The sequence below is a fragment of the Poecilia reticulata genome, chromosome 16, assembly GCF_904066995.2.
Source record: "Poecilia reticulata chromosome 16, P_reticulata-male-v2, whole genome shotgun sequence".
In the NCBI taxonomy this organism is placed as follows: Eukaryota; Metazoa; Chordata; class Actinopteri; order Cyprinodontiformes; family Poeciliidae; genus Poecilia; species Poecilia reticulata.
The window spans coordinates 24,190,474-24,215,392 of record NC_088845.1 but is presented as its reverse complement, the minus strand read 5'-3'; the positions used below and the strand labels follow the sequence as shown (position 1 = coordinate 24,215,392).

The following is a 24,919-nucleotide window of genomic DNA, read 5'->3' as shown; positions in this document are numbered from 1 at the left end:
TATGGCTAGCTCCATGGCTAGCTCACTGTGTCTTACTCTGCAGTTGTGCAGTTACAATATCTGGGATCATGAGCGCCCCCAGCCATGAGGCAAGAGACCTGCCTGCCTCACCTCGAGTCTGTTCTCTGCCGTTTCTTATCGCTCCTCCGCACACAAAACACGACACACACACAGTTGGTGACAAAAAAGAAAGACATAATACATTATAGACATAAGATAGATTATGGAAAATTTGTCCATATATTAAATGTTTTTTAGCCATTTTATTGCCGGCGTACAGACAGGACGAACTTGCTCCCATAGAATGGCAGCCAGTGCAGTTAGCGAGAGGTTGCTAACTGCAATGGCTTGGTTAAAACTGGCCATAGATACAGCTAAGCTCACAATTACTTATAACTGTGAAAAATGTTTGTAATATTTTCATATTTATTCCAATGGGAATAATATTAACATTTGGCACTGGTCCAGTTAGAGATCCAGACTTTATTCCAATAGTGATTTTGTGATAGAAGCGAAAGATTGAGCTGATTGGAAGGTCTTCAGACCTCAATGACCTTGAGGTGACCGATTCATGACCAATTCTTAATTTCCAAATATCCTAGTGGAGACATGCAAAAAGTTCATCAGTAATTACAAAATGTTTTCAATTGTCACTTAAGACCTTTACATTGTTTACTGAGATGGACATAAATCATACCCAAAATGCCTTTCTGTGTTAATAAAAAAGGTCAATAATAAAAGAGAATTCACTTACAAAATACAACTTACATATTATTTTATTTTATTTTTTTTCTGTATTTATTAACCTATTAAGTAATTCATTGATTCATCTATTACCCTTTTGCGCTCTCTCAGTGAACCTTCGATTAAGAGGTCTGTCCCCCGGGCGTTTCTGGGATTTGTAGTTCAGAGACCACAAATTGACGTCAGCGGAAGTCTTGGAGCATACGCGAGCTAGGTCACATTGGTGCAGTTTTGTAATGTTTTGAGCAGCTCTGCTACGATGGAGGCAACAAACACAGGTGATATTTTGCGTTCCTTAATTATGTTCCTTGCTTTAGTAGCATTTTGGTAATTATAGCTGAGTACTGACTTTTTGTGTGCCTTTCAAGAAATGATTCGTAAAAGTTGTGGCTACAACAGCTACGTTAGCATAACAATGTGTGTGCATGAGTGGTCTGATGACCGATTATTCATGACGTACTGTTGTCCATGACATTACAGTGCTTTACGCTATTTTAGTAGATTTATCTTGAATTTAGTTCGAACCTCACCGATTTCTACAGCGAAAATAGGGCTGTAGTTTGTAATGAACTAAACAGAAACACACACACAAACACTGATCATTGCTTTTTTTGTGACTTTCTGTGCTTCTGTTTGTTTTTAACTCCATTACCAGAAGAAATCCCTCTAAGGCATGTGGAGAAGGATATCCTGATCCCCAAGATGATGAGGGAGAAAGCCAAGGAGCGCTGTGCAGAAAGAGTTGAAGGTCAGAAAGAGAGAAAACTCATCTTCATGCACTAAAACCAAACCAAAAGTTATTTTCATAAAACAGTCCAAAACACACTTGTACTCATTGCACCTGAAAAATGTATCCCATCAAGGACTTTTAAACCAGGAGGAGATTATAGTTCTTATAGCCTCCAAAACAAGTCAGGAAATAACTAAGAACCATCATTGCTCTTTGATTTATGTATAGTTTGACCCAAAGATATTAATACACCTTGCAGATTTAGGTCTGCAACAAACATCTTACCCAAGATGTTTGTTTCTGATTTGAAAAAATGCCAACATCTTTCTAAACATAAGGTGTTTTGCAAAAGGTTGTATTTTGTAAGTGAATTCTCTTTTATGATTGACCTTTTTTATTAACACAGAAGGGCATTTTGGGTATGATTTATGTCCATCTCAGTAAACAATGGAAAGGTCTTAAGTGATAATTGAAAACATTTTGTAATTACTGATCAACTTTTTGCATGTCTCCACTAGGATATTTGCAAATTAAGAATTGGTCATGAATCGGTCACCTCAAGGTCATTGAGGTCTGAAGACCTTACAATCAGCTCAATCTTTCGCTTCTAGCACGAAATCACTATTAGAATAAAGTCTGGATCTCTAACTGGACCAGTGCCAAATGTTAATATTATTCCCATTGGAATAAATATGAAAATATTACAAACATTTTTCACAGTTATAAGAAATTGTGAGCTTAGATGTATCTATGGCCAGTTTTAACCATGGATAATGTCAATTCACTGGATGACCAATGATGAGTAGGTAATTAATTTACATCTATTTTGTAATTGACATGTACAAGAGCTTTAGATTTTGAAATAAAGACAATTGGCCAAAGTGAAATGGCTCTGTATCATGTTTCAAAAACCTTAAACCAATTTTAGTGTGGTGTTTTTTTTCATTATTTGTAGGAGAATTTGTCTTTAGAATCCCCTACTGGGACATTAAAACCTTTGGACTAAGAATGTCCTGTATAAAAGCTAAAGAGGTGTTTAGCTTTAGTTATTTTGGTTTGATCATGGTTCAACTGGCAGATCAGAACCACAGTCAATGGAAATATGTTGCAATACAAAATCTTAAAAGTATCTTACATTTAAAATAATAATGTTTGAGACATTATTGTGATTATTTCTCTGTGACTTCTTACAATGCTTAACAACTGGGATAAACTGATTTGCAAAAGGTAGGTACAAGTTTAGGAACAGATTTATTTGAAAGGATGAATTTGTTGTACACATTGATGAAAGATCAGATAGACTTGTAGCTGGGATTAGTAATAACACGGTAAATGTCTTCTGGTTTTACCACTCAATGCTCTTTTACATTATAAACTAAATGCACACGTGCTGAAACATAGTTTTTTTATGTTTAAGGGGAATGTGGTGAATATCTTCTTCAAGAGACCTTTGACGTGTGACTGAGTCTTGAACTGACAATTTCCAAGTTGGTAGATACATACATTTATTTCTGAGCCATAGATACTCTGTTAAGCTGTAAAAATAAGTAAATTGGGGTGCTAGATGTTCATATGGTATTTATATTTCTGAAGAAAAACAAAACAGACTTGATTTGCATTAGTGCTTAAGTTTCTCCTTCCAAAATTGTCTCCCTAGAGTTTACTGGAGTTTTGTCCCATTCCTTCACATAGAGCTGCTGTAACTGATTTAGGGTTGCTGGTTGTTCTTCAGGCCACTGAGATTAGAGCTTTGTGAAAGCCACTCCAAAATGTCAGCTTTGTTGTAACGGTTTTTTGAGGTATCCTTAGCATCACTGTCCAATTGGAAGACTCGTTTGTGCCCAAACTTATGGCCAAACACTTGAATTAATGTTTTACCCTCATCAGACCAAATGACCTGTGTCCAAAATTTGCCAGCTTTTTGGTGAGTTTGGAGTATTTTCTGTTACTTTTTATATAATGGCTTCCTTCTTGCTGAATGGCCTTTCAGCCAACATTGTTACAGGCCTCGTTTTACTTTGAGTAATGTCACCACCAGCTCTCATCAGCTTCATGTAGCATCATCAAATTGATTTCTGTTATTTCTTTTTTTTTTTCTGGGGTTGATCCACACATTTGGCACCAAAACATGTTAATTCTCAAGATTAAGCTACCTTTTGCATGCTTGACTCAATCAACCCCTTGTTCGTGAAAAAATAATTGTAAGCTTCTGTCCCTCCCTAATCTTTTTTTTAGTATTGTATTTTTTCCCCTCTTTGTCGAACTTTTGACCCTTTTGTCTTTCTTTCCTGGCGTTTGTCTGCACCTGCATCCCAAGTCGCCTTCAGCTCCGTCAATTGAGAGCCTATCCCAGTTGACTCGGCAGCTGTCGAAACTGCATCTGCATAAAAAAAAAACAAACACCGTGGTCTCAGCCTCGCTCTCTCGTGTGCCCTCTTGACTGCAGCGACGCATCAGCCCGATACCTAGTTGTTGTGGTTTGCAGAAATCCGACGGCAGCCTGCATGAGCCTGCGTGGTGCTGCTCTCAGAGGGAGTCCGTGCACATGCACAGGCGGAGGTGATGGGACAGTCGGTGGCTGCGTGTGTAGTGGAAACCCCCATTACGTTACAGGCTTCTCTTCTCACTCATTTTTCACACCTTCATCCCCCGCCCTCTCGTGCTTTTGTTTTTGGGTGTTTTTTTTTTTTTGTGTTTTTTTATGTCTTGTTTTCTCTGAGCCTCTGAATGTGTCTGTTTGAGATATACAAAAAAAAGGTGAAAAACACAAGTAACAAGTATGTTTTCCTGTGTTATCTTTCTCCGCGTGTACGCCTCTGCAGCTTGCACTTCAGACGAGTCCCACTGACCTGTACAGATTCCTCTCAGCCTAACGTGACATGATTGTTGATGATTCATGTCGGTTCTCTCTTCATGTCAAAAAGCATCTAAAGTACACAATAAGAGCTTCTTTCAGGATTACGTAGCATAACAATTATGATGTTCTCTCTAATCTGAGTGTATCTTGCTCCCGTATTTTATCTCAAATATTAAACTTTGAGAAAAAAGTTGGTAAGAATAATCAGCTTTCCTTTTTCAAATTAAAACCCCAAATTTGTAGCACCCTTTACATGTATTGGTAGAAAAACCTTGAACTCTCAAAATATTCAGAAACATACTTAAAATTAATCTTTGATCGACTGTCATTTTTTACGCTAGCAATTTTAGAAAAAATACACCGTTTGCTTGAATTTAATTTATTCAGCTAGCGAGTAAAAAAGGTGGATGATGTGTGATGCTGTGGGCCTATTTCTCTTCCAGATTTGTTGGTAATCTTGTTGGTGTCTGTGTCATTAGTGCTCTCACTGAATCCCTCTGACAATAAACTGAAAACAGATCATCATGGGGCTTTTCAAAGAGCTCAGTATGTCACGCACTCTAACAAAAGTCCCAGCACCTTTGAGGTAAAAAAAAAAAGTCCTCAGCATCATACATCCTCTACCCTGCTTCCTTACTAAATTAATGCACCCAAATCAAAGTTAAACCTTATTTTCAGGCTTAGTTTATGCAACACATTAAAAACAAATTTTTTTTCTTTACTTACCAGATGCCATTTGATTCCTCTTCACACCAACTGCTGCACTTGTACTTTTTTTGTCTACACAAATGTCAACCCTAGCTGCCTATCTTGAAGGTGGCATCACACATTTGTTCAGATCCGGTTCCTCTGACAATAAACTGGCCACACAGCTGTGCAGATGGTAGAGCTGCCGCGGTGTGGTCAGAGAGGCAACCCTCTGCAGTCTCCATCAGTACCATGGGACCATGGGACAGGGATGAGGCGCCGCTTGATTAGATTAGTCGCGCTCTTCTGCTTCTCTAAATTGGTTTTTCAGTTTTTTTTTTTTCTTTTTCTTTTACATTTGCATCCTAATGACAACGTCTGTGATAACCATACTGATGTCAGCGATAAGATGTCAGGCGGCCCTTTCAATTAAAACCTCTGAGAGAGAACTTGCTAACAAGGTGAAGACTCGGTCTTCCACACCTTCCAGTCGGCTCCTGTGTGTAGAGAGTTGGGTGACAGTAGCTGTGGTGCATCCCTGAAGGACTCGCTAAAGTATCATCTAGGGCTGCTTGATTATCCGTGGGAGGGGGGAATCAGAGCTGCATGATATTTTGAATCATAATGAACACAGTTTTAACATGTGTAACATCCCTATTTGCAAAGGACGGCTTGGACACAATATTTTTCAGGCATCCTTTATTCAGTCGCTTGAAGGATGAACGTTCTCTGTCCCGCATCTGATAGAAATCGTGGCGACCAACGTGTTAAATGTTGTTGCTAGACAAGCCTTAGCTAACTGCAAAGAATATTATCACCATGATATGGAGGTGGCATTGTACGGTCCTATTTAAGTCTAAAAACCTGACTGAGTGAGTTTGGTGTAACCTTAATCTGAAAATACATTTTAGGAATGAATGAGAATGGACACAGTGAGCCAGGGCTTTGTGTCCAACATCAGTGTCTGACCTCACAAGTACGGTACTGGAACAGTGGTTGAAAACTCCTATAAAGACAGTCTTGCAGACAACTTTCCCACAAGAGTTGGAGCTCTAGTAAAAATGATTTTCATGAGCATGGAAAGGGGAGTGACCTTTGTGTTCCTATAACATTTCACCAGGTTATTATGGTCTACAAAGTGTGTTTGCATTCAATTCAGGCTCGCTCATTATCTTCACACAATGCTCAATGTTCCGTTTCGCTACGGAAACGGTTTTTATCAGTTTTTTTATCCCCAGGCTATCAGGCCTTTAAACTTAATGTGATTTAAGTTTTTGTGTAATTCTTAACGGCTGTAACGAATGTGTTTTTTTAAAATTTATTATTGATTTGACTTTTTTTTTAAGTGGTGTTGAAGGGAGCTTATGGAGTACAAATTTCATCGCCCACATGTGTTTTTCTGAGCATATGACAATAGAAAAGTTCTTTTTATTTCTATTTCTAACACTTTTTGAGAGGAGTTGGCTGGTGTAACATGCTAAGCCTAGCTTACTTCCTGTTTGTTTTGATGTGACGAGATAATTTAGCTCTTAGCATGTTTTGTATTAGTTGCATTTAAAGTGTGGCGAAAGGTGTTTCCACCATGATACTTATTGACATGAGGGCAAACATTTTAACAGTAACAATCGTAGTTTTTTTTGGGTGATCATTTGTAGCTTAACTTGCACATGTTGGAGTACAGATTAACACTGTTTCCTGTCTTGCTAAAAGTGTTATGTGGTTTAATTTTGTCTAAAAAGACAATTACAGAATTTAAGAGTTGTGAACGGGTGAAATTGTATTGACTTCTGTTCTACATCACCATACAACCTAAAGCCATTTTAGTCGTTAATTTGTACATCATGCAGATCACATCTAACTTCTAAAAAGTGGTCCTTTTAATAGATGCATCATGAATTCATACATTTTCATAAAAGATGCACTAGTTTTCTTTAAAGTCTCAGCTGCCGACTCTGTTTTTTTTTTTTTTTTATTGTTTTATTGGTGTTCCAAGGAGTGTAACGTGAAATAGGAGAAAATTGCTACAAATTCTTGGATAGATGTTGTTTTGGATCAAATGAGGAAAATGCATGATTTTTACCATTTGCACATCAAAGAATACACTTTTAACTTTTATATGATTTTTACTGAAGTAAGAAAAGTGCATCAGTGTGTATGCAATTGGTTGATTTTGGTGCTTTGGTTGAATGACGAAGTAGTTTCCTCTGGATCATTGATCAGAAATGATCTGAGAATTGATGCTTTCCTGTTTTGTTCTGTTTTTTTCATTCAGCCTTCAACAGTTGCTGCAAAGAGTCCGGCTTCTTTATGGTGTTTAAGTGTCGAGAAGAAAACGCAGCCCTGAAGGAATGCCTGACACAACAGTGAGTATTTTTGCACAACTTTCTACACCACTCAGCTCCACTCGCACCCCAAGGTGTCACAGCACCGCGCGCAAACGCCGCCAACAGCTCTGATTCAAGCTTTCTGATTTTCTTCTACACACGACCACTGTTCCCCGTCCAGTCATCATTCCCAAACTTGTCCAATAGCGGTGACTCTGTACCTTCTGTTTCCCGCCAGCTACCAGGATCCTGCATTTTTTGAAGAGTGCAAACGACAGTACATTCAAGAAAAACTGGACTTTCAGAAGACGGGGATACCGGCCAAGAACAGGACCCAGAAACTTCCAACCAGCATGTAACAATCGAAACGATTACCACACGTCTTTCTTCTGGCGCCCAGACTCCAGGAATTCTGGAGTTCGGCCAAGTTTGCTACTCATACTCACTACAAGACTGTGTTGTGTGAAAATCTTCGGCATATTTACCATTTCTTTGGTTTGCAGTAGTAGATTTTATTCAAATGATCTTGTTTAATGTCCAGTCCATGTGTCATATTTGAAGTATGTAGAAAAAATGACTACACAGGATCACTCCTGAGGAATTTCTGGGACTGCAGCATTTTAACCTGGATGCTGCATATCCAGGTTAAAGTGCTGCATATGTGCTAATTTGACTGCATCAATTGTATCAATGTCTCTGCTTGTTGTTTTTGCTTTGTCATCAGCGCAAGACGTTGTGTGTTACTTTTTGAAGAATCAGAAAAATATTTGAATGTTGAGAAAAGCTTGGAACAACCTCTTGTAATTATTTGACGTTGTACATAATTTGTTTTCAGTACAGGAAAAAAATAGTTTCCAGAATTAAAAATAAATAAAAATAAATTATGGCTTATGATAGTGCTTTGAAAAGACATGTGAGCCGATTCAATGAGATTGTAATTTATTTAAGAGTACCTTAGAAATGTCTAGTAAAAAGAAATGGCTTTAAATGAAAAGTGTCTTGCATGTAACACTCATTAGTAAGTTGACGCACTCGGAGTGTTAAGAGATTCCACACAATTAGATTTTTTCAGTTTTACATACAATTGTTTTAATTAAATATTGTGATTTTAGCAGCTGTTGCATTCTGAACAGTGCACTCCAAGGAATAAAAGATCAACTGATTATCTGCCATTCCTTTAAAACCAAGTCCTGTGAAATGTTAATAATATTAGATTATATATAGAGATATTTGTAAATATGACCATTTAAACAAATTATTTTTAGTTTTTTTAGTTTAAAAAATGTTGAGATAATGGATTTAAACAGTCGATGCCCCGACTGGGCCGAAAGAAAGACGATACCAGAGAAGATGATGATTTGGAATTGAAGACACCAAGGTACTAATTACGTTTCAATTTCCATTAACAATCTGAGTTTTAAAAAAGTTTAAAGTTTCATAAACTGTATTAATGTAGAAGAAAAAAAAGATTGATTAAACATTATTTTTGGTATTGAACAAGGCTTTACTGTGAATCATAGTTAACCTAGGATGAAGCTAAGCATGACTCAGCATTGTGGCTGAATCACAAACTTCATATGCCTGGAATAGTTATGATTTCAGTGACCTGAATCTTCCCACATCTTACTACAATTGGCATAAACTTCCCTGGCTGTAGGTTTTATGTTTTATCAGACACAGGAATATCACTACATGCTACTGCTCTCTAAAGCAGTCACTACCTGTAGATTCCCTTTTCATTTCTATCCAGCTCTATACATCACTCTTGTCATGGTTTCCTTGCCTAAGGAAAGATTCAAAATTTTGCTGGGATTTTGTCTGACAAGCCAACACAAAGTAGTGAAAAGTAGAAAGTAAATGATGCTTGGTTTCTAAGAGGTTTGTTCGTAAACGTTAGTGAACGAACAGCTTGACGAAGACCAAGGAACATAGCAGACAGGTCAGGGATGGAGTGGAGGTGAAGTTTGTGGAAGAGTGACGTAATGCAAAAGGTAAAACTTTCTACATCTTGGCTGTTCAAAAATGGAAAGAGGGTGCCAAAATTGCAAAGCTACCAGGACTTGGAACGTCCATCTGTATTGATTTGCTATTTCTAAGTCGTTTATGGTAACTGGATGAGCTGCAGAGATTTAAGGGACAGGTGGGGGAAGATGTCCAAATGATGACTGTTAATTGCCCTGAATTGAAGTTGTAAAAAAAGAAAGCCATAATAGAAACTAACCCTCCATATCACCCTGAGCACACCTCGTCTATAATAAACCATGGTAGCTGTAGCATCGTGCTGTGGGGAAGTTTTTTTGATGGATAGAACTACATACAGGAAAATCTAGGAAGCAAATATCTTCAAGCGCAGAGGCTAAATTTTTAGGGAAAGCTTGTTCCTAATTAGACGGAATTACCACAGAGTGGTTGACTTTAGATCAAAGCCTGTGCATGCGGTAGAAGCCAAGAGCTAAATTCAATTAAGAGTTAAGCGTTAAACATTGCTATTTACCAACACGCTGACTGAGGATGAGCGGTTTTGCAAAGATGAATGAGCAAACTTTCACTCTCTTTGTAAAGCAAGTAGAGATATAGCCTAGAAACCTTGGTAATAGCAACGGGGGGAAGGGTTCAGTACAAATGCATGAAAATTCCAGTTCACTGAAGTTTGTGGTTGCAACATGTGTGTCTTTCTGGGTATTAATGCTTTTCTAAAACACTGAACATGTCTTTGATGCGTTATAGGTGCTACGTGTCCATGTTAGCACATCTTCAAAAGTGGCGTGTCGAAATACCTCATGTTTCCGGCAAGAAAACGGCAAGTGGCTACATATGAATTTTGAAAATTGGACGCAACACAAAAAAAAATAAATAAACACGTCATGTGTGCAATTTTCCGTTTCTTACAGTCATATTTTAGAAATGCAAGGATTTGCTTAGAGTTTCTTCAATGTTTATAGAGCAGCAAAGCCTTTACGATTTTAGCACTGTAGTATCTTAACTCACTAAAGCCTGCAGATGGGAACAGAGAGCAGCACACAGTGGGTAGCTTTCATTCATTTATTTATGTAATCATATTTACAAACAGTCTGAAGTGTGGTAAGTCTAAAATATAATCCATATCTACTATACATTGCATTTTGGTTTGCAAATTGTTTCGAGAAGTATGAAAGTCCAGCTGTAAAATAACATTTCAATAAAAATTTAAGGAAAAAAAACAACAAAGTTTTGAAATTGATTGAAGAAAATTGCAAAAAACAAAAACAAACCAAAAACAAAAAATGATAACAACCATGGGGTTTTGTGCACCCTACTTTCCAAGTCCTAGATCACATTTCTTAAGGTTATCAAGTTATTGTCTTTCTACCATCACAGATGGCTCTCAATCAAATCAGAGGTCTTGGTGTCCTGGGAGAAAAAAAACGATACAAAAAGTATGAAGTGCAGAATCACATTTGGCAAAGTACTGAAGCCCACCATTTACATTTATACAGATATGCACATTCTGTTTCTTATGCTCCCCCACGTCTGCATTTGTACACCAGTTTTAGACTTGCCTCATAGAAATCGCCTCCACACTTCTCTTAATTTAACAGCAACATTAACAAGAGCACAGTGCAAAGATTAGATACACTTTCATAATATTCACAAAGCTAGTCTCAGATGTTAAAGGGCAAATATCATATTCAAGAGTCATAAAATTAAAAACTGAAAGTAAAAAAAAACTTTGCCGTCTCGCCTTTCTTTTAAGCAGGAATTGAGAGACGCACGCGGATGATGATGTATGAAGGGTTGCTGTTGGGTAAAGAAAACTAGAGTGAATTCTTGATACAAAAATACCTTTCAAGAAGAAATGTGTGGAATAGATAAGCGACCACTTATTGGCAACACAGAAAAAGAAAATGGAGAGAGCACTCTACAAAGATCATCTGTGCATCGATGAGTGAGCTAAGCGGAAGTAAACATCAAGAAGTCTTTCTGTTGACTCAGGATTTGGAAAATATTGGCGTATTGGAAAGAGAGCAAGGAACAAAAAAAACAAACCTGACAGAAGAGAGTAAGCAGACAAACCACCACAGTGACCACGGCTGTTATTTGTGAGCACAAAGTTTGCTGGACTTGGGAAATGCTTTCCTGAATTGAAAATCTTACGTTATGTGCTCTCTGTCAGTACAACATGTCTGTTAATGTTGGCAAATTGTTTGAAATCAATAACCATTTTGTCCAGAGATATCCCCTAGCATGTTTATGATAATTAGCCTTAGCTGCAAACTATGTCCTCACACAGTTGGCTCATACATGTAGTGAGCTAAAACTCTCAACAGTGAAGCTGACTGATTATGTGGAGAAAAATGAGACCTGCATTTACAGACCTCGCTACAATAAAGCAGGCTATTGTGGCATAATGACGCTTCCTTTGCAAAACAAGATTTACAAGGTTGATGGAAACCAGAGCAATTATCTCACAACTAGTCATCAAATTAATCTTAATGCTGGCACAATTTTAGTGTTTCAAGTTACAGTTTAATCAGAGGTCATCTGCCACTGTGGTGGATTACAAGCAAAGGTGGACAAAAATGTACTTAAGTACAGTACTCAAATAAATGTACTCCACTACTTTCCACCTGGATCAAGAATGCAATGTTTTTAAATTCCAGGGTAGGATGCCGGTTTGATAGGTCTCCTGACTTCCTCCTCACTCACTGGAGTAGATAAACACACGAATCACTTCATGAACTTAAAACCAAGCTGCAGCCTTCACTATAACTACTTTTGCATTGAAATTAAATGTACAGTGTTCACTCTCTGGCAACTTTTGGTCCCCTTCTTGGATGCCTTGAGCTTAGCACTACTGTTCGTATTGTGATCTACAAACTTGAACACAATGGAAAAGTTGTAAAAGTGATATTTGCCCTTTAAGATTGAAGAGGAGTGTATGGGTCTTAAGCGGCCAACCAAACAGCGATGCACATTTGAGGTACAACTGAGAACTCCACCTCATCAAGTTCTCTTTCAATAAAATAAAGAATTTAAGGAGGCAGGTTGGTGAAACATGATACTTAATTTCTCTTGATACGTAAAATCTCCAGAGAGATGCAGTGCGCACAAGCAGAACTTCGAAATACAACGTTAAGGCCTTAAACGAAAAGTAATTTTTGGATGCAAATAGGTCAGTTTTAATTTGGTAGCTGCTGAAATTTGGAACAAAAAAAAAAAAAAATCTACATTTGCTCCTATATGTCCGTCTTCCATCACTGTACAAAAGCCTTCATTCCTACACATCTCCATAACACGATGAGACGAACAGGGGCTACATACCTTGTACAATTTACATTGATCCAATGTATAAAAAAAAGAAAAGAAAAAAAAAGAAAAGAAATTGCATTGCGAAGGTACAATTATACAAACTCTACTACAGTGTTGTGGCTCTAGTGATCTGGGGCCATGGTGTGTGGAGAAAGGAGGCCCATCTGAGCCCTATTAGGTTTATTACCATGTAAAAGGCAGGCAGAAGAGGCCCACACACACACACGCACACACACACACACACACCGTTTCTGCATTCACAGGCACGCTGTTTTATGTGCATTTACACCCACAAACACTCAAATTAAACTGCCTGTATGCATGCTTGCACACACTAATGCATGTGCGCACAAGGACACATACAAATGGAGATATGAGCTGGATTCTCTCAAGGGTCGGATGATTCTCTGTAAAGTCGGATATGTTCACCGATGCGGCGTGCGGAGACGACAGTTTTTACCTCAAAGAGGACCTCCTCTGGCCTTATTCGGTTCCCACAAGAAGCAGGTCCAAACCAGTTCACCAACACCGAGTGGCTAAATTAGCTTAAGGCAGGTTAGGTGGTATCTGTGTGGCCGAGCTGGAGACTTCGTCGGTCCCTTCGTTGTTTCCGCCGTGTTGTTACTCGTAGGTCTAATCAATACGGCTTGGCCCACTCAGCACTGGGGGGGCTCATTGGAGTGAAGTTTCCCAGTGACGACGACGAATTGGATCCGTTGGAGTGTCCCTCCCAGAACATGGCGTCGGTGGGTTTGGGGGGGCTGGGGAAGGAGCGCGAGCTGTCATCCAGGGAGGCCTGATTCAGGGGAGGCGGCGGCAGCACCACGGCGCAGGCCTCGCTGCCGACCAGCGCCTCCACCAGACAGCTCTGGGAGGGCCAGGGCCCGTTGTACCAGCAGTCCTCCCTCAGGCTGTCTGGCAGAGGGGGGCCGGCGGGCGGGCCGCCGACAGCGGGACAAGGACGGCCGGAGCACGAGGGGACCGGCGGGGCACTAGGGGGGCGGGGCCCTGGGGCCCGAATGACTGGGAGGTTATTGTTATTCTTTTCCACGTCGTCCAGACACTGGACAGGAACGGTAGAAGCAGCTGGAGGGAAAAAGATTTGGAGAGATAACAGTGAGAGAGAGAAAAAGAGCTGAGGGATGAAAAAATTTTATTTTTATTTTTTAAACTATCATTTGAGCACTTATAAAAACATATGGAACACTGTGACAGTGGCAATGTCAGTAATGGAAACCGATAAATCTGTTGCTGTGTTTTACATTAGCTTTCCTCTTTATTCAGTAAAATGTTTAGGATATTTAAGTAGAAGATTTAGCTCAGAAATATTTGAATGTTTTGAGATTGTTTTGGTGTATTATACCAAGACCTGTAGTTTTACACTTTGCATAGTCTCTGTTAGGAGTTTGCATACACACATTATGGCTATTCATATTAATTTGAGGCCTTACTGATGTTTTTGGCCTGTCTTTTTTTGGAATGGCAGGATGATTGCACAATGTACAGCAATAAGAATCTTTAAAAACAAGAACTGGGTAAACATTTTGAATTTATTGCAGATTTTCTTTCCTCCCAGATGTCGATGTGCCCCTTGGCCATGCACTTAGCCAAAAGTTGACTACCAATCCATTTAGTGAAAATTTGGGAAACCGCAGGGTCTACATCAGCGAACCCACACATTTAGATGACTTCTACCCTCTTGAATAGGAAGAGCGGTCAAACAACCATCCGAAATGTATTATCGACGCAACTATGTAGTTTCTCTGGATCTTGCTAAATGAAATGTAAATGTGGGTGTGTGACTATACTGGAGTCCGTATGCATACAAGCCTGAGTAGATGTAAAAAAATCCATAATAAACTCAAATATTTTCACCCAACTCTTGCTGTTAAACGCCACTTAAGTTGCTTGCTGTGTGATTATTCTGGATTAGAAAATAACAAAAGAAATTCATGGCAATAATGAGTGAATGCAAACATTTTAATGCTGGAAGACATTTTAATATAACACTCAGACACAAATTATGTTGTTCATATTACTTTAAGCACTGCTACTATGAAATATCTGCATACATTATAAAATATTAAAATAAATATTTCAGCTTCTTTCTTTCGTTTTTTTTCTTTTTTTACAAAAAGCATCAGTAAACCAACCTGCCTGCATAGACAAAGCCACCTGTCTCTATATGGACAGCGTCTCCATATACAAATCAGATTGTAATCGGAAACACACACCACGGCTTTGATTTCGAATCACCACCTTGGGCAAATATTGAAGTTTAAATGAGACTCACTGTGCAACTGTTTTCCTTTGTTATTAATTTTACCATACCTCTCTTCATCCACACATCATATATCCATCCATCTCTGCCCTGCTATGCTTCCATGAGATGGTCTCCTGAGTCTAGGATTTGAATAAAAGTGATTCCAAAGGAGGAACATTAGAAGAATACAGATGCACAGAATGAGTGAATAAATAACACAGCACACTCTCCTCCCCCTTTCTGTCTTTTTTCGCTTCTTTCACTCCATCTGCCTCGTCCGAGCCACAAGACCTCTCTGTTATCCGGTGGGGTAAATGCAGCAAGGTTTATTTTCCTGCTGTATTTGGTTCTAATTTTCCACCTCCTGGCCTCCTCCTCTCCCGTCACTCGACAACAGAGGTAATGACAGCTGGCGGCCGGGTGGAAGAAGGGGAGCAAACCATTTCATAATGTCTTTTATTAAAGCGTTTCAGTTAAGTTTGAGTGGTACCTCGTGTCTCATGACACCTCAGCAGAAACCGAAAAAAGACGCGGCCTGCTTTTTAGCGAGCAGAATTTATATTTGGAAAATCAGACAGACGCAGCAATGATCCGCTTCTTTTGATTTATTTATTTATTTATTTTTTGTTTTAGTTTCTGTTTCGAGAAGTTTAAAATGTGAGTGCTTAAATACAAAAAGACATCTGGACAAACAACATAAATTCACTTTAAAAATGTCAGATCTTCTAATGTTCTGATACTTGTTTAATTGATAAATTCTGAACGGCAAAATGTTATTTTTTTTTTTTTAAAGGTTTTTGTTGGCTCTGGTGGCCTTTATTTGAAAGTAGTTTGACAGGAAAGAGGGTTACGAGAGAGGGGGAAGACATGCGGCAAATGTCACCAGGCCGGGAATTGAACCCGCAACCACCGGCATGAGGACTAAGGCCTCAATACATGGGTAGCGCTTTGCCCGTGCGCCAAACAGCACCCCCTAAACGGCAAAATTGACTTGTATTGCGCATAATTTTTCCCCCTAAATTGGACATGTGTCCAAAAAAAATAAAAAATCTCTCCTGCCACAGGCATTAAAAGTATAATTATCTTGTCAACAGTGTGAAAGCTGAGCTTATCCTCTCTTGCAACACTGAGGGTGGTGTGAAGATGAGTGACGGGAGCGGAGATGTAGGATATCACATACGATGCACAGAAACTCAAACATGGAATGGTGTGGATAAAATACGCCTTCTTCCTCTGTGTGTGTGTGTGTGTGTGTGTGTGTGTGCGTGTTGCTCACCTTGTCTCGTCTCGCCGATCAGTGGCCGGAGCTTCCTAACCAGGCTCGTCTGGAGCCTCATCTCTGATTGGAGACGGGTGACTTCGCAGCACAAAGCTGCGTACGTTTGCTGGACATTCTTCTCCCTGCGGATCGGATGGGACGTTGAGTTTAAACCACACGGTGGAGTTAGAAACGTCATGACAGGAAGCATCTTGTGGACTAGCGATAAAATGAGGAAAACCTTTCATCTTTAAGATTAGGGGTGGGGGGTAAAAATGCTTTTTCACCATTTAAACAGCTTCCTAAAGGAGGAATACGGTTAGGAAAAAAAAAACATAAAAGAAGCTTAATTAAATTATTCATGTGATGGCCTGCTGCTGGAGTGCCTTTCTTTGTGATAACTGCGTCTCTGCTGAATGACTTGTCTCTTCGCTGACACATTTAACACCATCAGCGACTGTGCTTGCACTGAGGATAATAGACTCGCAGCAGAAGTTCACGTTAATCAGAATCAGAAACATTTTTGTAGCAGCTCAGAGATTCTGAGATAAAACTCCTCACCTACAACAGTGAGGAGTTGTGGGTGTCATGTTGTGTTGTTTATTCAACAACACGACAAGAATAGTAAAAAAAAACAAACAAAAAAAAACAAAACATAAAATAACTCATACATTATTGTGCCCTTAAAGTATCAAAACAAAACAAATCAGCAGTACAACTTCACAAAAGCACACTTAATAAAGTCACACAAGTATTTTCACTCATGACTATTTAACAAAAGAAATTAATTCAACATTTTTCATTTTTAAAACGTTAGGAATGCTGGACATTTATAAATGCATGTTTGAATTTTCAAACAAACAATTTTGAGTGGTTTTAACCCACTGGGTGGTGGAATTTAAATGTGGTAAAAAGGTATTTTAAAAAAGTATGTTCTTCATTAATTTCAGTTGTCAGTAAGATTATAACAATTCCAGACTTTGTTAAATTTTTCTTTAAGGAGCCTGCCTTTTATTTTTTCCACTCTTATCATAATTCCATTGCACTATAATATGCTTCCTTCAATATATGAAGAAAAGTGACACATTATTTTAGGGATCGAATGACATAAATAATATATCAAATTTGTAAATAGTAAATGCACAAAACAAAGCAAAGGTTTTTCTTTTACATTTGACTATTTTTCATGTTTGTGAAAATATGCAAAAATATAAATAATTGAAAAAAAAACAACCAGTCCTACCCTTAGTTTAAACTGTAAATGTAAAAATAATTTAAGAGTGGATTGATATAAGCCATCTACACTAATCAAAATGCTTTAACTGACCACAGGTTGTAAGGGTTGGGAACATGAGACCAAATCATATCACTTGTTTGTTAAACAGGCAAACAATTTATGAAGAACAACTGAAACATCCTACGCATACACGGGCAGGTCAGAGAAATGTGAGCCTAATTCTGAGTATAATTATTCTGATGACAACTTATGAGCCGCCAACCACCTGTGAGTCAAAAGGAAACACAGAAACTGAAACAAAAAACAAGATGAAACAGCTTCAAAAACAATGAAAGGCAAAGTTGTTTTCCTTCACTATTAGGTTTTACCAGAAATAGCCTGACATTTGCATTTGCAATCTTCTTAGGAGGAAGCCCCATCTTTGCTGCAGGCCCGGAATGAACTTTCTACTTGGTCTCTTCACTTTTGGTATCAGCATCTGATCACCTCAGCTTACAAAAGTTACAACCTTACGCATAAAAACCTCCATAAGTGCAAATAAAGAACATGTTTTTTTTTTTTCCTGATCTTTGACAGATCAAAAACAATTAAAATGGCAAACATACATAAAAAGTACATTAAAGTGAAATAGTTTGTCACCAGCAAAGAGGAACAGTCTGATGGCTTTATATTTTTCTATGCATAAGCCAAATTATATTCCAATTATATTTGACTTTTTTTTTTTTTTCAAAATAAAATCACAAAGCATGAATACATATCCTAAGCAAACTTGAAAGGTAATTTAAAATAACTGAAAATATGCTCAATTATGGCAAGCTTTCGGGAACATACATCAACAAATTTAGATAACCTCCAATTAGTCATCGACAGACAGTCACACTATGATATTTTAATGCTTTGATATAAAATCTGAAAGAGAGAAAAAAAAAAACACAAAATTTCTTTAATTTGGATTTGTTCCTGTGTTATTTAAGTGCTTTAACATAAAACCATCCAGGCTTTTCAAAGATTTAAAGACTCTTAGTAGTAGAAGTTTACTCTGGAATCCAAGTTTCCATGTCATTAATGCACAAGAAAAATTTGTTTTTTTTTTACATTCATTGTGTGAAAAAAGAAAAAAAAACCTACAGGGAACCACGTATGTGAAGAGAAATTAATTGATTTTGAAATTTCAGAAAGACATTGTTAAAACCAAAGCTTAAAATTTGATAAGATGCTCATTATGATCTAACTAAATGCTGAGGAGCTTCAGAGCTGAACAGACTGCCTTGCAGAATGTGATGTGTCTTACTCGGCACCCTCCTCTGGTGGCCAAACAGGACAAGTACACTCAACTGTGAGAGCACAGCAAGAGATAGTTTACACAGAATACAGTAATAATTATAATTGCTTTCTTTAAATTTATTTTAAAGGATATGTCTAGGGTTTTAGCTAAAAGCAGTGAATGAATGAGTTAAACATATGCTACACAGTAACAGCAATTATGTCATTTAAAATATTTCACACTGAAGCGACAACGTGCAAAGTGTGCATTGCATCTAAAATATAAGCAGGTGGGAGTTTATGGGTCCAACAATCATTCAGTTAACTATATTTGCTTATATAAACTAGGTTTCTTAACTTATATAAAAAAAAGTTAAGAAATTAAGATTTATTCCTGAATTTTCCTGAAAATATGTGGGTATCATAGTCTCCTTAGTTTGCATGACAAGCTTATCTAACAATCTCATCTGAAAAAAAAGATTAATAGAATGTACAACACCGAATCCAGCTGCAGCTTACACAAACAGTTTGTGATGGAAAATTTAAAAAAGCTGAAACTCCAACAGGGTAACTTATTTTACTGCTGATATAATTACATGTCGGAAAAATGGATGTTAATATTTAACTTAAATTACGCAAAAGTCTTCATACCCCTTGGACTTCATCAGATTTTGTAATGTTACAGCCACAGTTCAGTGAATTTCACTAGTTTTTCTTTCTTTTTTTCTTTTTTTTTCTTTTTTACAACCAACACAAAATAGCACATTAGTGTGATGCCGGAGAAACGTTAATGAATCACTGGGCTTACATGATTCAAACACTTGGTGTGGTTTAAAAAAACCCAATCAAACAAACAAAACTCCTCCCTGATCATGGTACCAGCATCAATAAAATGTTAGGTCAAACTTCAGACCTCATTTGAAAACCGTAATTCATTTTGTGTTGGTTTATCACATAAACATCAAAATATACGTATTAAGGGTGTTATGTTTATTTTGTTTTTTTTTTTTTTGGCAAAAGTTACATTTATAGTTTGTAATTGCATAAAAAATGTTTAAGATTGGATAATAATATCAAAACTTAACACACTACCTTGAACTATGCTTTCCATCACATGTCTGGTTCAAGTCTGGTCCATTAAGGCCTTGTGATTCCTCCTGAAACAGAAGTTAGTTAAAGATAAGAAAACTTTATAGGATCAAACACAACTGGCTTATATATATATATATATATATATATATATATATAATAACATGTTTTATACAGTCTATGCACTGATAGAAGGCAACACAGCGGAAATAAACTGTTGAGCTCATTTGTTTTCTGTACTGAGGACGTAGAAACATCCTTCACTGTGTCCTTGCCTTCTCTTACCCGCTTCTGGGTAAAATATGATATTTAAATGTATTTCTATTTCTCCCCATGTGTCAGTCTAGATCTTCTATCCCTTCTGTCCTTCTATCAGCAGTGAACTTTTGTATCACATCCACTCTCTCTGTACTGAAACACCTACACAGTTTTGTGTAACCCGCTCTTCAGAGGTGCTTTTTTCTACTTTACTTACTTTCTTTGTGTTACTTCAGCATCCTCTCCTGTCCACTACCGTCTGCCCCTATCCTCACTCACCGTGCTTCTCTCCAGCAGCCGGCTGTTCTCCAGCATAACCCTGTCGAGGTCTTCCTGCAGTTTGCGGATCTGCAGCTCCGTGTCGACTCTCTCCATCTGCCAGCAGTCCTGAGGGTTGTTTAGGCTCTTCATCACTAGAAATAAGTCCAACAAAAAACAAGATTTAACTAAATACAAAAACATTTTCAGATTATTTTTAATTAAGTAAAACATTTGGCACATTTATACATTTTATTTCTATTGCTAAAAAAGACAACACGAATAGCTTAAAGTATTATCTTACATGTAAAAAGAAAACTAGCATTGTTTCAATTAATAAAACTTGACAACTTAAGAAAATGACTACAAAAATTTATTTTAATAACACTTTAATCAAATGTTTAGCTTTAAAGGCCGTTTTAAATCAGAAAATAAATCATTTTAAAATATTAAAAATACATTTCAAATTTAAATCACATAAACACATATAGAAAAACCAAACAATATCCAAGTGTGCCAAAACAAGAATAGCAAAGAATGTGGTTGTGACGGTTATCACTGTGACATGACCTTTGGAATAAACTGGGCCCTCAACAACCAACCAAAATCAGATATCACATATTATAGCATCTCATGACAGATTACTTTGTTTACCTTTGCGTGCCTCATACGAGCTCATTTTTAAAGGCAAACAGAGGCATAAACGGTGCACATCATTACTTTTCTCTGCGTCAAACGCGTAGCATTTCTGATCCGGTTTTTGCTTTGGTTGTGTGTGTGGAGGAGAGAGCGGGCCTGTGTGCTCTACCTGTACCTTGGGTGGTCTCCATCTCGGTCCTCAGCTGAAGTAGCTCTAACTCTTTGGCTTGGAGTTGCTCATTCAGCAACTTCTCACTCTCGCTCTTCTCCTTTTTCTGACGCAGAACGAAAGAAAAAGGCAGTGAGGTGACGAGTCAGCATCAATACCAATGCACCAAATTCTCTTTCTCAGTCCAACATTGTCTAGTATATAGAGGGGCTCTCTGCTCTCACTGTTCTGACACAAGAAAAAAAATACATTTTAATCAATGTAAACGTAGTAGTACACAGGGTTTGTTCACTTTCTTTATGTAAACAAAAGGAAAATAGAAAGTTAGCTTATGAGGGTTTTAAATGAAAAAACAGACCAGTTTATTAAGCTCCATCTGCAGGTCCTCCTTCTCGATGTAGATTCCTCTGTAAGCGCTGAAGGCCTTGTTCACATAATGAGGACCCTCTGATGGAGGAGCCTCCGGTCTGAAGAGCTACAGTGAAGAAAAATAATATGCAATATTGAAGAAGAGAAACACAGCAGCCTTTATTTTCCAAGCTGATAGACATTCTTAGGGTTTTAATGAAACGTCTGTGACAGGACTTTGAGATATTTTTCTTTTACTTTGATGCCGATACCGGGCGCAGCAGTAAAACTCAAGCTTCCATTTCTTTCGCCTTTTCCAAACAGAATATGCTAACGCTAAGCAAACCCCTCTAAAATGTTAGCTTCTTTTCACACGCCTAGATTTTCTCAACTGCACTTTACGACTTCTACTGGTCTGTGACTTGCAAGCCTGAAGCATAAAACGCCGCCGAAGGACTGAACCGGTATAACATACCTGAAGAATGCACCAGCATAACAGCGAGCATTATTCACTCTGCATACTTTTCACACTAGGAGTAATCGCTGCTACGTGTGACGTTCTGATCAGTGGTTTTGTGAAATCCGACGAACTCAACCGACATGTCAGGGGTAACATTGAGGAGAAGATTAAGGCATAGTTATGTTACAAAACATTCCAAGGGTTGAAAGTCCGTAAGGAGCTGCTTAAGAATAGAAAGAGTGTGGCATTGCTCTGTGGAGCACTACACTTTTTAAGACTTTTTTTAAAACTTAAAGTTTTTCAATTGTTTCTACATGCTTGGACTTTTATTGTGCTTTTAAAGTGTGTTTCTAAATTGTTTTTTATTATTTTAAGTGTTTCTCTTAGCAGCATTTTGAGATTAGCCTGTCAAATATAAAGTGCTTTATAAATAAAGTGTATTGTTATTATTATTATTATTATTATTATTCACAGAAGCAGGTAAGCGTCCTGTGGTCACTCTGGTGGAGATGCAGAGATTTGCAGAGCCGGTCGGCCGGCGTGCTGAGGTCATAACTTTCTTCTTACTTGCGGCCAGATTTATAAAGACTTTTCTGCAAGCCATGTAGGGGGAACAGCAAACATGGAGGAAGGTGCTCTTCTCAGCTGAGGCCAAAACTGAATCTGCTGCCTGATATGAAAAGCACTCCCACCTAACCTCACCATGAAAACCCCCATCACTGTGGTGAAACAGTATCATGGCTAGCATCATGCTATGAGGTTGTATCTCTTGCATAACTTGACACTTCAAAAAGACACTTTTCAGGCAGCACATAATAATAGTGTAGTTTTAGTTATTTTTAAATGTCATCTTGAACCATATTTTCAAGATTGTCTCCCACCATCCGGATCCTTCCTCTTTCCATCCCTACCTTTTCCTCTAACTGCTTCACCCTCTTCTTCAGCAAAGTGTTCTCCCGCTCCGTGTCTCTGAGCCTCTTCTTTATGTCCTCGTAGGCAGTGACCAAGGCGAAGTGAGAGGCAACGGACTCATCGCCGGCACACACAGACAGCGGGCTCTCTCCGGCGGGCGTGTAGGCCGTCTCGTGCTTAAGGATGCAAATGTCATCGTCTACTGCCAAGGGCTCCATGTCTTGACAGAGGCCTAGTCCTTAGACGGGAAGACCTGAGAAAGATGGCAGGCACAGTTTTAGTTCACTTTTATTGTGAAAAATTTACAGATACAACACCAGACGGGTTTTCCCTGACCAATAAGGAGCTCATCTCTGTTGATTTTGTTTTTTTTTTTCCCCTTCCAAGAACTAAAATCGATAAAGAAAAAAATGTATAGAAGGTTCTTTGATTGAAGTAGTAGTTTTAAATCCAACAGAAAAAAAATATGCACATGAATATTAGGATTATGGTCACTATTTTACAGTTTTAAAGTATTGGTTGATTTGTACCTGATCTTTTCAGGCATGAAATGGTGCAGTCAGTTTCATAACTTTTTTTTAATAAACCTCAATTTAAAGGAATTTTCTATATTCTTAAACTATACAGTGGGATTAATCCAGAACCAAGTGATTATATGAATCAGATCATATCTAATGAACTCATGTTTGAATTATTCTCATGTGATTCAAAATTTTAAAATGGCAACTAAATGCTGTAGGTCAGGGGTGTCAAACTCCAGTCCTCAAGGGCCGCTGCCCTGCAGTTTTTAGATGTGCCACAGCTACAAAACACTGGAATAAAATGGCTTAATTACCTCCTCCTTGTGTAGATATGTTCTCCAGAGCCTTGCTAATGACCTAATTATTCTATTCAGGTGTGGTGCAGCAGAGGCACATCTAAAAGTTGCAGGGCAGTGGCCCTCCAGGACTGGAGTTTGACACCTGTGCTGTAGGTAGATGTGCTTATACACCGAACAAGGTGGAAATTCAAATTCTTTAGTATTTGACCTGAAAAACTAGACATGCCCAATTCTGGTCTATGACCGAAGCATCTCTAGTATGCTCTCTTCTTGTCTGGAAAATAGAAAACTTAGTAATTACTGTCTTGACACAGAAACTGTTATTATTGTGTGGATTTTCTTCATAATAAAAAAGCCAAACATCCCACCAAAAAAATATCTACCTAAGCTTAAACGTCTGAATTTCTCAAAAAGGAGCAGAACAAGAACTATAGCAGTCGAAAGCGGTTATCGTCCACAGATGGGCCAGCACCAGACAGACTGCAGCTAATGTTAGTTGATGATGTCACCATGCAATGATGCAGCAAACACAAATCGTCCAAGTTTGATCAAATAAAAAGACAACTGTTTTCACAGAAATGCGCAGGATATTGCAGCTAAAAAGTCGAAAGCAACCTCTAAAGCAGAGCCGCTTACTTTCAGTATCCGACTCCGAGGTTATAAAGAGAACGCTAACCCGACAAGCAGAGAAAACGAAAGTAAACGTGAGTGATCCATGACGAGAAATGAGGCGTCATTTTGATCAAACTTCCTTTAATGAAATAGAAAAGCTAACGGACAACATTTTATCCATTAAAAAAAATAAAGACATCTTTATAACAATGGGGACAAGCAGCAGCCTCAATCTTGATGTAAACAATCAGTGAAACTCGTTTACAAAGGTTGTTGCTAACGTTATAATGTTAGCTTTGGTTCAACAATCATCTCAAAATTAAAAAAAAGCAGCATGTAACAATACAGACAGCTTCATTACATGATGCGGAAGAATACAACGCAATCACGGGATGATGAGTCTCAATGTTACATTTTTCACAAATAAACCCGAACGATCTGTTGTGATGATAACAGCTAGCTAAGCTCTGCTAAAGTCTTTTGGCTAGGTGAATGAAAAATGAGCCCATTATTTGTACACTCTCGATTCGTACTAACCGTGTTAGAAGCTGTCCTCAATTAGATATCAGCTGGCCACATAGAGCTACCATTTATGCTAAAAAAGAGAGACCCTATATGAGAGGGGAAAAAACACAAAGAGACGAGGCTGGCTCGACATTCGCAAGTCGCTGCTCCGAACTGACAGGTGAGGAAACAAAAACT

The 24,919-nt window shown here is 38.2% G+C and overlaps 2 protein-coding genes across 4 annotated transcripts; one reads left to right on the top strand and one right to left on the bottom strand.

The window, feature by feature from the left end:
• Window positions 1–867: 867 nt before the first annotated feature.
• cmc1 (C-x(9)-C motif containing 1) lies at window positions 868–8,505 on the top strand. Of its 2 annotated transcripts, none has more exons than XM_008432126.3 (4): window positions 868–1,022; window positions 1,400–1,492; window positions 7,291–7,381; window positions 7,581–8,505. In XM_008432126.3, the coding sequence occupies exons 1-4, from the start codon at window positions 1,004–1,006 to the stop codon at window positions 7,699–7,701; spliced, it is 324 nt and encodes a 107-aa protein (XP_008430348.1). In that variant the 5' UTR covers window positions 868–1,003; the 3' UTR covers window positions 7,702–8,505. The 2 variants fall into 2 exon arrangements, with proteins under 2 accessions (XP_008430348.1, XP_008430350.1); XM_008432128.3 differs by having other exon boundaries at window positions 875–1,022; window positions 1,403–1,492.
• Window positions 8,506–10,370: 1,865 nt separating this feature from the next.
• azi2 (5-azacytidine induced 2) lies at window positions 10,371–24,907 on the bottom strand. 2 transcript variants are annotated; one of them, XM_008432129.3, is made up of 8 exons: window positions 24,755–24,907; window positions 22,785–23,038; window positions 21,424–21,540; window positions 21,066–21,171; window positions 20,279–20,412; window positions 19,745–19,809; window positions 16,171–16,295; window positions 10,371–13,717 (listed from the first exon to the last, which is right to left on the bottom strand). In XM_008432129.3, exons 2-8 carry the CDS (start codon window positions 23,001–23,003, stop codon window positions 13,269–13,271), a joined length of 1,215 nt encoding a protein of 404 aa, XP_008430351.1. In that variant the 5' UTR covers window positions 23,004–23,038; window positions 24,755–24,907; the 3' UTR covers window positions 10,371–13,268. The 2 variants fall into 2 exon arrangements, with proteins under 2 accessions (XP_008430351.1, XP_008430352.1); XM_008432130.3 differs by having other exon boundaries at window positions 21,072–21,171.
• Window positions 24,908–24,919: the final 12 nt, after the last annotated feature.

Coding starts and splice junctions, on each gene's coding strand:
- azi2 (XM_008432129.3), bottom strand. CDS start 23,003: ATGGAGCCCTTGGCAGTAGACGATGACATTTGCATCCTTAAGCACGAG. Junction 21,541..22,784: donor TGAAGCAGTTAGAGGAAAAG/GTAGGGATGGAA, acceptor TCTTCACTGTAG/CTCTTCAGACCGGAGGCTCC. Junction 20,413..21,065: donor GGAGACCACCCAAGGTACAG/GTAGAGCACACA, acceptor ACTTATTTCTAG/TGATGAAGAGCCTAAACAAC.
- cmc1 (XM_008432126.3), top strand. Junction 1,493..7,290: donor CTGTGCAGAAAGAGTTGAAG/GTCAGAAAGAGA, acceptor TTTTTCATTCAG/CCTTCAACAGTTGCTGCAAA. Junction 7,382..7,580: donor AAGGAATGCCTGACACAACA/GTGAGTATTTTT, acceptor GTTTCCCGCCAG/CTACCAGGATCCTGCATTTT.